The 14,834-nt window shown below is 35.4% G+C and overlaps 1 protein-coding gene across 6 annotated transcripts in view; it reads left to right on the forward strand.

Annotated features, from left to right (window-relative positions):
- DNAH5 (dynein axonemal heavy chain 5) overlaps window positions 1-14,834 on the forward strand; it is a 151,561-nt gene that overhangs the window by 91,483 nt on the left and 45,244 nt on the right. For 5 of the 6 annotated variants that reach the window (XR_010470345.1, XM_065052638.1, XM_065052639.1 and 2 more), the window contains exons 43-51: window positions 1,059-1,300; window positions 6,202-6,378; window positions 6,862-7,066; window positions 7,600-7,742; window positions 8,469-8,603; window positions 10,713-10,835; window positions 11,137-11,350; window positions 11,973-12,196; window positions 13,823-14,018. Coding sequence is in view for 5 of the 6 variants with exons in the window: in XM_065052638.1 (XP_064908710.1) it covers window positions 1,059-1,300; window positions 6,202-6,378; window positions 6,862-7,066; window positions 7,600-7,742; window positions 8,469-8,603; window positions 10,713-10,835; window positions 11,137-11,350; window positions 11,973-12,196; window positions 13,823-14,018 (1,659 nt within the window). In the remaining variant the exon portion in view is untranslated. The remainder of the gene's footprint in view (window positions 1-1,058; window positions 1,301-6,201; window positions 6,379-6,861; window positions 7,067-7,599; window positions 7,743-8,468; window positions 8,604-10,712; window positions 10,836-11,136; window positions 11,351-11,972; window positions 12,197-13,822; window positions 14,019-14,834) is intronic. The other variant, XM_065052641.1, reaches the window with a different exon arrangement.

The raw sequence follows: 14,834 nt of genomic DNA on the forward strand, positions 1-14,834 counted from the left end.
CCACCAAAATACAAAATCCAAACATTTGTTGCACTGTCAATTTTCAAACAAAAATTCTTAGTCTTTAAGGACACTGATACTTTTAAAACAGAAAATACTTTTGGATTTTATTTTGTTGGTTTTGCTTCAAATCTAGAAATGTAGCACCCCTGAGAATGTAGCATAGCATTAACTGTTAATTTTTCTTTTTCCCCTCAACATGAAATATAAATTATCACACTCCCATGACTTCTTCAGATTCACTGTTTGCAACACTTCTGTAATGTCTCTCTATGAAGCAAACTCCAGGCCATCTCATACCTCAGCTGCCTGCACTGTGGCTATGAAAAGCCTCTAAGTACTAGACTCTCTGCCTCAGAGGTGAGAAAGTTTCTCATTCAGAAACTGCTTGGTTCATATGTACCAACGCATCAAACCACCCAGGCCTAGATAATAGGGATTCACTCTAAAGGCAGATGAGTGTGACCATCTCTGATTGAAACTCTACCTGGCAATACACAGCAGGGCTGGCTGCTTCCTAAGGGATGGGGAGCCAGAAGCCAAGGGAGGATCCCCTTCCAGCCAGGGCCTGTTTCTCGGTACCTACATGAGGCGAGCAGGACAGACCCAGACCTTCCTAGGAAACAGAGGCAGGATTTAGGATACATTTCTGTTACTAAATGGAAAGAGCTGGAAAAACATCAAAGAGAGCTGCATCAAGTTTCCAAGCAGGAGAAGAAACAGTGAGAATCTTCCCCTAACGGAACTCTCTTACTTAAAGGGAGCAGAGCGTGCTATTTGAAAGAGACATTTTTTCAAGTTTTCCTTTCATTTGATCTCACTACCTTTACACAAACTTTTTTGGGAAAAAATGGTGGGTTTAAATAGATCTACAGTTTCTTTCTTCTTTATGTTGTTGTATGTAAGTTGAAACTGCATGATGGAAAAGGTAGTTGTAGAAAAAGCTGAGATTCTAGCTGTGTGCACAAATTCAGAATTAATTTTAAAAATTATTTGCAGAGAGAAGAAAATGGTCCTTGAAAGAAACTGAAACTTCTTTCTGTTATTTCGGATTATAGGTGACCACATCTGGATAGTTCTTGATGGTCCAGTTGATGCTATTTGGATTGAGAACCTTAATTCTGTCCTAGATGATAACAAAACTTTAACACTAGCAAATGGAGATCGGATACCCATGGCACCAAATTGCAAAATAGTCTTTGAACCTCATAATATTGATAATGCTTCTCCAGCAACAGTTTCAAGGAATGGGATGGTATTCATGAGCTCATCAGTTCTCAACTGGAGCCCTATCCTTGAGGTACAAGAGTAAAGTGATTATTTACATATTGAAAGTTTTACTGGTTGCTTTTCAGCACTTCACTGTTGTTGCTTTAGGACCTAATTTTGTGATTTTTGCTATGAAATAGCTTATACACTGTGTAAAATTCTAGGTCAGTATTTAATATAGTAATGTTTCTGGGAGTTTATGCAAGAGTGAATAATGTAATATTTTCAGGAATGTAGTCAATATATTACATGTGTGAAAACATGGATATTTCACTTTGGGACAAATTTGTAATTCAAGTTATTTTATACAATTGAAAAGCAATTTGGTTGACAGAATAACAACTACATGGCAGGCCCTAGTACAACTTCAGACCAAGGAAGAAAAAACAGTAAACAGGTTGATTCAGGAATCTGGAAATCCTCAAGAAAATATAAGTTATCTTGATATTTCTTAAAATTAATTGCATTTGGGATTTAGATCAGAAATATAGTCAATGCAACATCAATGAATGTAATTTTTGAATTTATTTTCTCACCCGGTTAAGTTGTCAACATTCCTCAAAGCAAAATGTGTGAAGAATACATATAGTAATATAGTAACTGATACAGTCAGAGACTCAAGCATAATATATGTATATATTTTTTGATGTGGCAAATAACATGGTAAAGATGAAATACAGAAGTTCCCAAGAGGCTAACTGATTTTCCATAGGAATATCTTTCAGCAAAACTTACCGCATTTAGTTCCAGTTTTCTTCTCTTTTAAGAAAACAATGGAGACAACAGCAGTAAAAAATAAGTTGCTTTCTGATTTTTTTTTTTATTTTTATTTTTTTTATTTCTTAAACCCTGTATGGTCTTAGAAATTTATTGGTAAAGTTAGCTCCTCAGGAATAACACTTTTTGAAAATTTAAGTTTAAAGAAATATTCATTTATTTTATCTTTATATTTTGCTTGTTTAGTCAGTCTTATTGAGAATATTTTGTCCACATTATTTTGCTTTGATGAAACATAGATTGTCTCATGAGTATGAAAAAATTAAAACTTATTTGTTGCTAGGACACCGATTTCTGTGATCATAGAAAGAATTACTTTATCAGCTTATCCTGAAAACCAAGCTAATATATTTTTTTATCATCCCAAATTAAATTTCTTTTATATGGCCTTTAAACTTTAATTTTAAGCTAAGAATAATTTAGTCTTCCTGTTTAGGAAATTAGAACATCATACAGGCCCTTGTAAGCATATTTATACCCCGGTTTGTAGACTCGAACAAAACTTCATTGGTTACTGTGAGCTGACAGACTGAATTTTACTTCACTTCTTTCTAGAAAATATCGCATTAACAAGTTGGTTTTCTTATGTTTTTTTTTTAATTTCTAAAATGAATGTTTCACATTCTCATTCACTCATTTCATTTTCCAAATCAAATAGAGTATCTGTGTAAAATAGAACCAATGGTCATGTAGACAGTGTTGCTTAACTAGCCAGATGAAAATAAAGTTGGCTTTGTATTAACTTTCAGATATTAGTAGATGTAATTATTACTCTCTCAGATTGCTGATGTTTTAACTTATAAAGCTTCTCATGCTTGTAAGTCTTATGTAGCCAGACTCCTTGTCCATAAATCCTTGATTTGTCTGGCAATGGAGAAAAAGCTGACATGCCACAGGCCATGGTCTGTGGCACTGCTTAGAACAACTGTCCTTAGGGTAGCAGAGGTTCCAGCTCAGACAGAAACCATGAGACAGCACGCTGCTGTTCAAGCTCTGAGTGCCAGGCAGTGCAGTGCCATCTCTTTGCAGAGGTGCTGCAGGGTCTTTGCAGAGATGCTGCAGCCTCAAGATCCCCAGCCCTGTAATGGAAAGGAGAGCAAGTGAGAGACTGCATTCAAAGCTTTGGCAAACAGAAACTATCAAGATGAGGAAGGCTGTAAAGTTGTGATTTGTGGCAAGAGAAGTGAGGTTTCTTTGCACCTGCAGATCTGAAATGGCAGATTATGAATAATGCCCTGAGAAACATTGAGGAGCAACTAGATCCACTAGAGAAGGCATCAGAACCCAGCTTAACCTTAACTAATTGCACTGGTTTGACTGAAAAAGAGTTAATTTTCTTCATGCACTAGTAGTGTATTACAATTTTGTTATTTTATTAAACTGAGTTTATCTCAATCCAAGTTTCTCCCTTCCATTTTGATTCTCTCCCCTACTTTGGGGGGTAGGGGGATGGAGTGAGTGAATGGCTCTCGTGGCTGTATTGCCAGCTTGGGTTAAACCACAGCACCAATTAAGAGGAAAAAGGAGTGTGATTGTAATCAGAAACTCTCTCCTGTGCTGGAGGCATCCCTGTGCTGTGACTTGTTGCCTGTGGAGTATTCCTGCTTGTAAAGGACTAAGGGTTGCTGCAGACGGTTGTTACCATCTTTCTCTAGTAGTGCCTAGAGAGCAGTTTCCCTTTTAGAATGACATTCAATCATGTGGAGCTGGTGGTTCAATCACTGCTACTTAGCAACACTTGAGAATCATCACTAATTAATTTGATAGGTTTCTTTGCCAAGTCCAAAATGTGTGTGCATTCTTATTAGAAAAATGAAAGTTTAATAAGTTTTCTAAAAATTTGGCTGTTTATTAAAGTTTTACCAGTGCAAATATATACAGTCAACAGAAGTGGCTTTTGTATATTATTGCAATGTTATATATTATATATATATATATACTTATTTTTTTTTTTAAGCTAATATGGATACTTGGGAAGTGTAAGTGTAAATTATGCATCTAGGACAGTGGCTCCCACGAGATTTCACTTGTGTAGTTCGTTTCTGTACTTATTGTACTGCATAGGGGGTCCTACTAATGTTAGATTCTCACAGCTCTGCCTCCATGAATTGGTTAATTTGCAGACAACAACTTCTTGAATGTTTCTGTTTAAATTGAGCTGTAGATTCAGCTGCAAAGACAGCAAAACCAAACAAAAGCATTTTAGTTTGCCTTATCAGTCATGATTTACCTCCTCATGTTAAAGAGATATGCAGACCAAATTTTGTTGTGTTGAAGTAAGTAAGTAAGCATTGCATCAAAGTAGTTTCATTTAATCCATGACCTTATGCTTTTAATTTATTTTGGTGGCAGCAACAGTCAAAATGAAAACAATAACATGTTTGGTGCTTTTTTTTTTTTTTTTTTCTTTTTGGATAACACAAAGGAAGTTAAAAATTACATTCACTTCAGCCATGAAACAGCCCTTCTAACCTCCCTTTCTCCCCACACCCCTCCCCCCAATTGGATATAAAATTGCAACCTACAGTTATTAATCACTTGAGCCGATAACATTTATTTGTTTGATTTGGTTTTACTTCATAAATAAAATGTCTTGATGGCTCTTTCAGCACACCTCCCTTTAAATCTGTTTTGTAGTACAATATACTACATATTCCAGCAGATCAGAGTAGATGTTAATCTTGCATTGTTCGCTAGAGGATTTCCTTACTTTTGTAGTGCCTAATTCTCAGATGCTGAAAGAAGCATAGTATCTGTTGATATTTCAGAAGAACTTTGAAAAATAATTAGAAACAAATATGAATAGCTCAGGAAGTTGTATATGCTTACATTTCCCATCCTTGCAATTTGCAAACAACTAAAAATAGCAGCTGGGATGCAATACAAGCAATTCCAAATTCAGTGAAATAGTTCTCAAACTTTTCATATTGCTGTTCTGGTCTAACATGCTTCTTAAGCAGCTTTTGCAAAGTGATCCAAGGTTTTATCTATTACTCATCAACTTCCTCCAAAGCAAAAACATCTTACCAACTTTTCAACTTAGCCCTAATATTTTCTGAACAGCTGATGAAGTTGCAACCATCTGTTTTAAGTAGTTCTGACATTTAATCTTTAGCACTTTGTTTTCTACCTACCTGTTTCTAGAAAGTTTTTCTCATTTATCATTCCCAGATTTTATTTGCTCTGGGCAGTAAAAGGTAGAGTTTCAAAAAATTATGAAAGTTGAAATATAGAAAATAATCACAGAAGCACAAAATAATTGTTGAGGTTGGAATGGACCTCCGGAGATTGTGTAGTTGAACACACCTCACTCAAAGCAGAGTAAACTAGAGTGAGTTGCTCAGAACTGTGTCCTGTTGAGTTTTGAGATGGAGACTGTGGAGAAAAATGGAGAGGCCTGCTCCAGTGTTTAACCACTCTCATAACAACAGCAATAAATGTTCCTTCTTATGTTTAAATGGAATTAATTTGGTTCCAATTTATGCCAAATTTTAGTTTGAATTTGGGGGAAGAATCTGCAAGTCTTTCTGCTGGTGAGTGTATTTTATGTAGGAAATAAATTCATGGGATGTAAATGAGAAGCATTCTGCCACACAGATAAGAGAAAGCTTCAGGTTAACTCAAAGAAGCAGATTATTACTTTGAGTTAAAGGCATCAAAGAACAAATAATGTTCTATGATCTTGAGAAATCGATAGTTTTAATTAGGTTTTGTTTAGGCAGCGTTACGGATACCGAGAAGCACAATAAAAACACTACACACACCAGCAGACATCTCTCCCTGAAATTCTGACATTTTTGCTGCAACTGCCACATGTTTCTGGGGTACCCTGTATCACTGCTAGATACTAATGTGCAGAATAAATCAAGCTCGTCTTCAGTACTTATGGTATTATTTATTTACAAAGTTTTGTATACCTTAAACAGCCATTATAGTTTAAAAATATATTTGATAAGTATTATTTTTTTTGCTGTTGAATAAAGTGCTTTTTTTCTTCAGTATCCTTGTTTAACATCCAGTAGGAATTATGTGTATTTGTGTAAAGTTAGACCTTGTGCTAGCCAAACCCTGCCCAACCTTTTGAATTACTAGAGTTGAATTTACTGAGACTTGCATTGGGAACTAAATTTATTTTTTCACCATGCTTTTTAACAGGGATTTTTGAAAAGACGTTCTTTCCAAGAAGCTGACATTCTACGTCAGCTGTATTCTTCGTCATTCCCAGACTTATATCGCTTCAGTGTTCAGTCTCTGCAATGCAAGACTGAAATGTTGGAAGCCTTTGTGATTATGCAGAGCATTAATATGCTGCAGGGCCTCATCCCACCTAAGGTAAGGTAATTTGGATTTTTTGATATTTACTTATTCTAATGGAGATGATTTTTACATCAAGGTTATGTAGAGAGAATATTCTTTGAGTACGCAAATAAATGAAGAGGTATGTTAGTAAGGAATACCTTGTTTTTATTCAGAAAATAATAGCTAGGATGTGCCCTCTTTCACATTTGGATTTGATGTTAAGCACTGACATGTAACATGCATTAGGCAGCAGTTTTCTGTCCGTTTTTTTGGTTGTGTTATTATCAGATCATAAACAAGAATTTAAACAGATCAAATTCTATAATGGGTGATCAAAAGTGAAATTTATGGAATACTTTCGTATATCTTGTAGTCTACTTCATATTGATTCAGTCTATTCATTGATGAAGACATCAGTAAATTTAAACGACTGAAAGCTTTTAATCTGATATCACTAATGATTATCAAGTAGAATTTTCAGACTATTGAAAATTAAAACCTAACTTAATCCTTCAGGAGCAAGGAGGGGAATTGACTTCAAAATATTTGGAAAGGCTGTACATCTTCTCTCTCATGTGGAGTGTAGGAGCATTACTAGAACTGGAAGACAGATGCAAAATGGAGCACTGGCTTCGAAAGCATGCAACAATAAAACTTGATCTTCCCTGTATCCCAGAAGGCAGTGAAGATACCATGTTTGATTATTATGTGGCATCTGACGGTTAGTAACTCAGCTGGGTGGTATGGGATAAAAAAAAAAAAAAAAAGTAATTTAAAAATGTGCTTCTTCTAGAAAATTAATTCAGACCTTTTTTTTTTTTTTTTTTTTTTTTAGCATACTTGTTCATTAGCATGTTTTGTTTTCCAGCTACACTGTACTGGTTATGTTGTATAAAGCTTTTCCCCTGTTTCCTGTGAGAAATCAAAATGTGGATATATTGCTACAAAAAGCTGCATGGACTTTGTGTTGATAAATTGTCAAGGGAACAAAAATAGACAAGCCTTGTCCTTGTCATAATTTATGTATTAATAGGAAAGAGGAGTAAAGCTCTTAGATTGAATTTGAGGGATTCTATGATTATATGATTCTATAATTTTATGATTATATGATTCTATAATTTTGTTCAGGATTTACAAAGTGGGATTAGTGTGTGTGGGACAGAGGCACTGACTGATGAAACAACTCAATAGAAGGTAAAAGTGGCAACAATGCCTTGTATTTCTAAACCACTAACTTAATTTCTTTCTTATTAGGTAATTGGATGCACTGGAACACACGTGTTGAAGATTATGTATATCCCAGCACCAGCACTCCAGAGTATGGGTCCATTCTTGTGCCTAATGTGGACAACGTGAGAATGGATTTCCTTATCAAAAACATTGCAAAACAGGGCAAGGTACTTTTTCTACATTTCACATCTAAATAGTGCTAACAGTACACATGATAAAGTTTATGAAGTAGAATTGAAGTACTACATTGTTGAAAAGAAGGAACTTTATTTTTTAATGTAAAATGGTGATTCCAGGAGCTACATTCATATAAATATGCTCGAAGTCTTGAACACTCACTGTTTCTGGACTTTTTTGTCTTGCCCTCACCCATCCTTTCTGTAGTGGAAATATTAATAACAGTAATTACAGCTGTTGGAGAGGAGACATCACGTAGGGCAGCAGAGTGCTAGACTCTGCTGATGTGAACTCTGCCCACAAGGGGCAGTTACAGGGTTTGTCTACCTTTAGGTTATGCAACCTGTTCTTCACTAAAATTGTGTCAGATAAGCAGAATATAATAAATAACAACAGCAACTGAAATATTTCAGATACCGAGGTGCTAGACGTTACGTGCTTTTTTTGAATAATAACTCCTTTTGCAAGTAATCCATTCCTTTCTTAGTTAAATCATGCTGACTGACATGACCATTAATGGCAAATATTTTTAAGTTCTGAGGCCTGCAAAAGTCTGAGACATTGACTGCTTTGCTTCCACATGTCCCTTATTGAGGATTCACTTTAGATAAATTGTGTAGCTTCATTTCACTTTAAAAGCTAAATGGAGTTGCTGAGGCTTTGCCAAGACACCCAGCTCTTGCGTTTCATCTTATTTCAGTGTTGTCTTTGTCTAGGCTGTCCTGCTAATTGGTGAGCAAGGAACTGCAAAGACTGTTATCGTCAAAGGTTTTATGTCAAAATATAACCCTGAAAGCCACATGGCTAAGAGTTTGAATTTTTCATCTGCAACTACCCCATTAATTTTCCAGGTATAGTAGTCATTAATTTTCTAATACAACATGACTGGATTCAGAGATGGTTCTGAGAACTTGCCAGGAGGATGCTTCTGAAAGTGGTTTATCGAATTGAAAATAAGTGCAAAAACAAAGAAACACCTGCTTAAAAGGACTAAGTGTCCTAACACATGATTTAAAAGACATTTGAGAAAACCATGTTCTCTTCAACTTCTTCGATAGTTATTGAGCTGTTCTTGGACTATTACAATACCATACATGTTATTTGCTTCATCACATTTAATGTTTTTATGTCCAATGTATCAGGACTCACTGACTGGGTAGAGCTGTCAGTGACTTCACTCAGATTTCACAAAAAGTCATGAGTAAAATAAGTGCTACCCATAACAGTCTGTCATAAAAAGTGTGTTGTCTACAATTCAGATTTTAGTAAATTAAATTGCTAATTAAAAAAGTAACACGTGCAGCACAGCTGCACTAAATAAAATTATGAATATTTGAATCCTGAACTGCACTGCCTATCCAAATTTCTACTGAGCTACTTTGAATTATTTCAAGTTTCTTTAACCTGATGGCAATATATATGGGAAATATTTTAAATACAGTTTAGTATGCCAAGCTGAAGCACTATTTGTGCTGTAATCATAAGTGCTGTCTCTAAGCTTGATGCATCATCTATCAACTGATACAATAGCATGGTAGAAAATATTAACATGTTTAATATACAAGTATGTAATTTTCATCTTATTTTCATTACTATTTTTCCTTGTATTAATTAGACTTTAGGAACAAAAAGTAGTGACAACTTTATTAGATTATAGCGTGTTGACCATCAAGACATCTGAAATAGGTGTGCAAGTCTGACAGTCAGGTCTCTGATTACAATCTAGACCAAAGCATTGTCTGTTACATGTGTTTTTAAATTACCCTGGCTTTCTGAAATCTTGGTCTGACTGATGCCACTTGTGTAAGAAGACTTTACAGGCTACCATATGGGAGTCTAGTCACAATGTAGGAATGTAGGTACCCCAAGAGGGACATGGACCTGTTGGAGCAAGTCCAGAGGAGGGCAATGAAGATGATCAGGTGCTGGAGCACCTCTCCTATGAAGACAGGCTGAGAGAGTTGAGGTTGTTCAGTCTGGAGAAGAAAAGGCTCCAGAAAGACCTTATAGCAGCCTTCCAGTACTTAAAAGGACCTACAAGAAAGCTGGAGAGGGACTTTTTACAAGGGCATGTAGTGATAGAAAAAGGGGTAATGACTTCAAGCTGAAAGACAGTAGAGTTAGATTAGATATAAGCATGAAATTCTTCACAATGGGGGTGGTGAGTCCCTGGAAGTCACTGGTGGTGAGTCCTTTCCCAGAGAAGTTGTGGTTGTCTCATGCCTGGAACTGTTTCAGACCAGGTTGGATGGGGCTTTGAACAACCTGGTCTAGTGGAAGTTGTCCCTGCCCAAGGCAGGTGGGTTGGAACTAGATGATCTTTAATGTCCTTTCCAAGGCAAAGCAATCTATGGTTCTATGGTGTTTAGATATGCACTAAAGAATAACTATGTATGGTTAAGTGAGCTTTCACTTGGTGTAGAATAAATAATAACTGGACCTTAAGAAGTACAGTGCAATGGAAAGACAATATGAAGAAAAGTAGTGGTAAGTCTACTATTAAGCAAAGTTATTTCATCAAGTCTATGTAGGTATGTGTGTGAATTTAATTATCACTGTATGCTTTTACAAAGTACGTTGATGTCTGCTGGAAAGGTCTTCAATAATCACATCATTCAGATCTGGCAGATTATCAGTTTAATCTTTAATGCCTGTAGCCCTCAATTTTGCTGTTGATTAACTACAATAAAAGAAAAGTTTGAGAAGGTTTCAGAATTATGAAGCTTTTAGGCACAGCTGTCTACACTAAACATTTGTTATATCTGATAACAATCTAATGCTGTATACCATGAAATTTCAGACATTCTAGTTGAACTAGTGCAATGGCCTCTGGCAGATGTGTTGTATAAACCTTCCTTAGTAAAATTCTGTGTAACAAAACCATTAAGATGTTTAAATGATTGAATCATGTATGAAAGGAAGTGCTTTTTGTAACTATGCTAATAATTGCTTTTTAACAGCGTACAATAGAAAGTTATGTGGAAAAGCGCATGGGCACAACTTATGGTCCTCCTGCAGGCAAAAAGATGACAGTCTTCATTGACGATGTGAATATGCCCATAATAAATGAATGGGGAGATCAGGTTAGTTTGTAAAAGGGAAAAGAAGGCAAAAGATATTATTTCCTTCCTCCCCTCCCCTCCCTTCTCCCTCCCTCCATCCTTGCTTCCTGGATTTTTGTCCATAGATATTAGCAATGAGAAGGACAATCTAAATATGCTTATGATTAGCAGTGCATTTTTCTCCTGAAGCTAAGTAGCAGGGGTTTGGGGAAGAAAATATTGGTATACTCTTCATTAGATCTTTCAAGTACATAAGGATGTTTTGTATTTCATTTATTTGTGTGTATAGTGTTCTGTTATATATCACCTGGTTGTTTTACAGGTCACTAATGAGATAGTTAGGCAGCTGATGGAACAGAATGGACTATATAACCTGGAAAAGCCTGGTGAATTTACCAACATTGTGGACATTCAATTTTTGGCTGCCATGATCCACCCTGGAGGAGGTCGCAATGACATTCCACAGAGGCTCAAGAGACAATTTTCTGTGTTCAACTGTACTCTGCCTTCTAATTCTTCAATTGACAAAATTTTTGGTAAAGGGAAATCAGCTTTGTGTCCCTCCCATTTTTGAAAATTGTAGTTGATTGTTATTTATCCTTCTATTTGTAAACAATATGCTTAAGATTGAGGCTTAATCCCTCTCTGGTTTACTTACCAGCACATTTTCCTTCAGTAATCACTCCCAATTTGCAACTTCATCAGTCTAAATTTTTAAAGTCCAGTCATATTTCTGCATCTATTGCTATGCTAAGCACTAGAAAGAATGGCATGAAGGCCATTCCTAGCATTCCTAGTTTTAGTGACAGTACTAGAGAGTTGTGAAGGTGCTGCTGATGCTAAGAATGAGTGACTAATGACTAGACTTTCACAAAATACAGAATCATATTAGTCTCAGAGAAGTGATTAGCTATTCAAAAGTGGTGGAAGATATTTTGGCAGACAAAAGAACATTTTTAATGGACAGTTAATTAAGAGCTAAATCTGGTGGTAGAATGGTGTTAAAACCAGTTAAACCACGATTTAAATAAAGACTGGAAAACCATTTCAACAGATTAGAAAAGGTTTGGAGGATTTAGACCGTAGCTCCTGGTGTTATGCTAGTGTATCTTAGAGAAATCTTTCTTTGCACTGCTTTTTTTTTTTTCCTTCCCACAGGTGTAATTGGAAAAGGGCACTATTGTAGTGAGCGGGGATTTTCAGAAGATGTGAAGAAAACAGTAGCCAAATTAGTTCCACTGACACGTAGGCTGTGGCAGATTACCAAGCTAAAAATGTTGCCCACACCAGCCAAGTTCCATTATGTCTTCAACCTTCGAGACCTCTCAAGGATTTGGCAAGGAATGCTGAACAGTACTTCAGAAGTGATCAATGAACCAAAGGTAAGTGCAGCACATCAGTGGCTTTGTTATAATTAGTGTCTAATTAGTGTAGCAAAGAGGATGAACAGTCTAACTTCTTGGCATTTGAGTTTACTTTAGAAAAAATATAACTTCTGATTAAAAAAGTTTTTCAGTTTTTTTTTCTTTTTTGAGGCAATGATGTTTTAGTCCAAATTTTACAGTGCCAACAGAAATGACAACTTTGTTTCATAACTATAACAAAAAATGCTTCTTTTGATGGAAGAGAGTTTGCTTCTATCTTTTTCTTGCTTCTGTCTACTGTCAGTTCTACTCCTGACAAATGCTAGTTTGTTTGAAAGTAGCAATCAAAGAAATATATGCGAATGGATGAACTTATTTTAACCTAATCAAAATGCATATATATTGATTAAAAAAATAAGTCGTTATCCTCTCTCCACATGTGTCTTGCAGCTTTCAGTCACTGCCTAATATCTACCTAACATTTTTCTGGCTTATGTCTTAAAAGGAAGAAGCAGTAATGAATCATAGTGATTTTTTTTTTTTTTTTCGTTTTTCCATGATGCACCTTTCTTCCAGAAGAGCTCAGTACTTTATGTGCCTTTTCTATTTTAATTATTTTAAGGAAAAGCCATTTAGTGTTTAGAGCACTGAAACATTAAGTGCTGGAAAAGCAATCTTTGTGGTAATCTTGGAAAATTTGTTATACATTTGGGTTATATAATAACTTCATGTTTAATGTACTTCCCTGCTTTTTGAATGAGCTTCTGAATTCTACTACATTTCAAATTTAAATTTTAGAACTGATTTTAATTTCTTAAGCTAAAACAGCACTGAGATGATTTTATGTATATATATTGTCAATTAATATCTTTTGCAGTATAACAAATAATTGCTCAAAATCTGGTTGTAAAAGTTTGCATATTAGTTCTGAGACTTGACATAGTATGTGTCATTTGTACAAAGCGATGTAGGCTCAAACAATAGGTTTTCAAGGAGTACTTTTTTACTTTTTTTTTCTTTTTTTAAAATTACTGTGTAATAATAATAGTGTAGGATTAAAACCAGTGTTGCTAGTATTAAGAACCTGGCAGGTTTTTCTTCTCCATCCTATGACCAAACTGAAGGACTTTAAAGGTATATTGAATTTAGGGAAGGAACAATATAAACACTTATACTTTATTTATTTTTTTTTTCCTCTAACTACTTTGAATACAGTATTGGGAGTGACATCTGTGTTTGGCATGAAATTATTCAGCCATGATGCTATTAATTCCACCCACCTTCTACTTAATGACCAGTTAAAAGAGTTGTTTATTAGTGTATAAACATGTGTTAACAGGTGTGGATATGGTTTTAGGGCTTCCCTAGCCCTAATTATTTCACTAGTAAAACATTGATTTGTTAAATATGCTCTGGTTTAGAATGCTGGGTTAAGGCTTCTAACACAGTTAACTGAATGTAAGCTTAAAATGCTGTTGGGCAGAACGAGAAGATTAAGGTATCTCTTCTGAAGAAACCTCAAAATTATTTTCTAGTGTTAACATGATTTTAAAATATATAAATAAAGGCATGGCTTTTAAATTGGCATAGCTTTGTTTCAAGCCTAATCTGATTGAAATGCTTTATTTATTTATTTTTTAATAGGTATTGATAAAACTGTGGAAACATGAATGTAAGTGTGTTATTGCTGACCGTTTCACAACTTCAGAAGATGTAAATTGGTTTAACGCAGCTGTGGCAAAATTAATTGAAGAGGAATTTAGAGAAACAAAAGCTTTGCTGGATCCTGAAATCGATGCATTCTTTGTTGACTTCTTAAGGGATACACCTGAAAAAACTGGTAAAAATGAACTCTGATAACCGGGAGGTGGCAAGAATAGGGTAGAGGATATGAAATAAAATGCTAATAGAAAGACATCTTAAAAATGCACAGTAAGTTTATGCATTAAGGGTGACTGTTCTGTCCACTGACTTTGAAGGTAGTCTGTGTTACAAACTGAGGCATAGCTTTATATTCATGGGATTTTTAAGTCCACATTTATATCCAGGTTATCTGTATAGAAAAATCTTGCTTCCATTTTCATCAATGTGGCAGACAAAACTGCCAAATAGTGACCATTAATCTATATCATTCTCAAATGATGAAAGAAGTGTAGTATGAACAACTTGAAGTGATGGGATTGCAATATTAGGTAAAGGACAGTACTCTAACTAGCATCCCCTAAAAATCTGGTAAAAGAATAGTGTCTCTGGGCTAATCCACTGTTCCTTAGGAAACACCCAGTATATGATTTTGGAACAAATGAGTATTATTTCAAAATCTCCTGAATGCTAGTAAAATCTCTTGAATGATCTTTATGGATTATAACAACAAATCTGGGTCCTTTAAATAAAAACACTGTGTCACTGACCTTGCTGAATGATCTGGGAATATTTGCTAGATGATGCAAAAGAACAGAAAACAGTTCTTTGGGTTTTGGGGAAGGTCATTATTTAAGCCATTGGATGATTCAGTTATCTGTGTTCACCCCACTGTAATCATAGAATCATAGAATGTCCTGAGTTGGAAGGGACCCACAAGGATCATTGAGTCCAAATCCTGTCCCTGCATGTGACAACTCCCGAGTTCACACCATGTGTCTGAGGGTGTTGTCCA

Source organism: Columba livia, chromosome 2 (assembly GCF_036013475.1).
Source record: "Columba livia isolate bColLiv1 breed racing homer chromosome 2, bColLiv1.pat.W.v2, whole genome shotgun sequence".
Lineage (NCBI taxonomy): Eukaryota > Metazoa > Chordata > Aves > Columbiformes > Columbidae > Columba > Columba livia.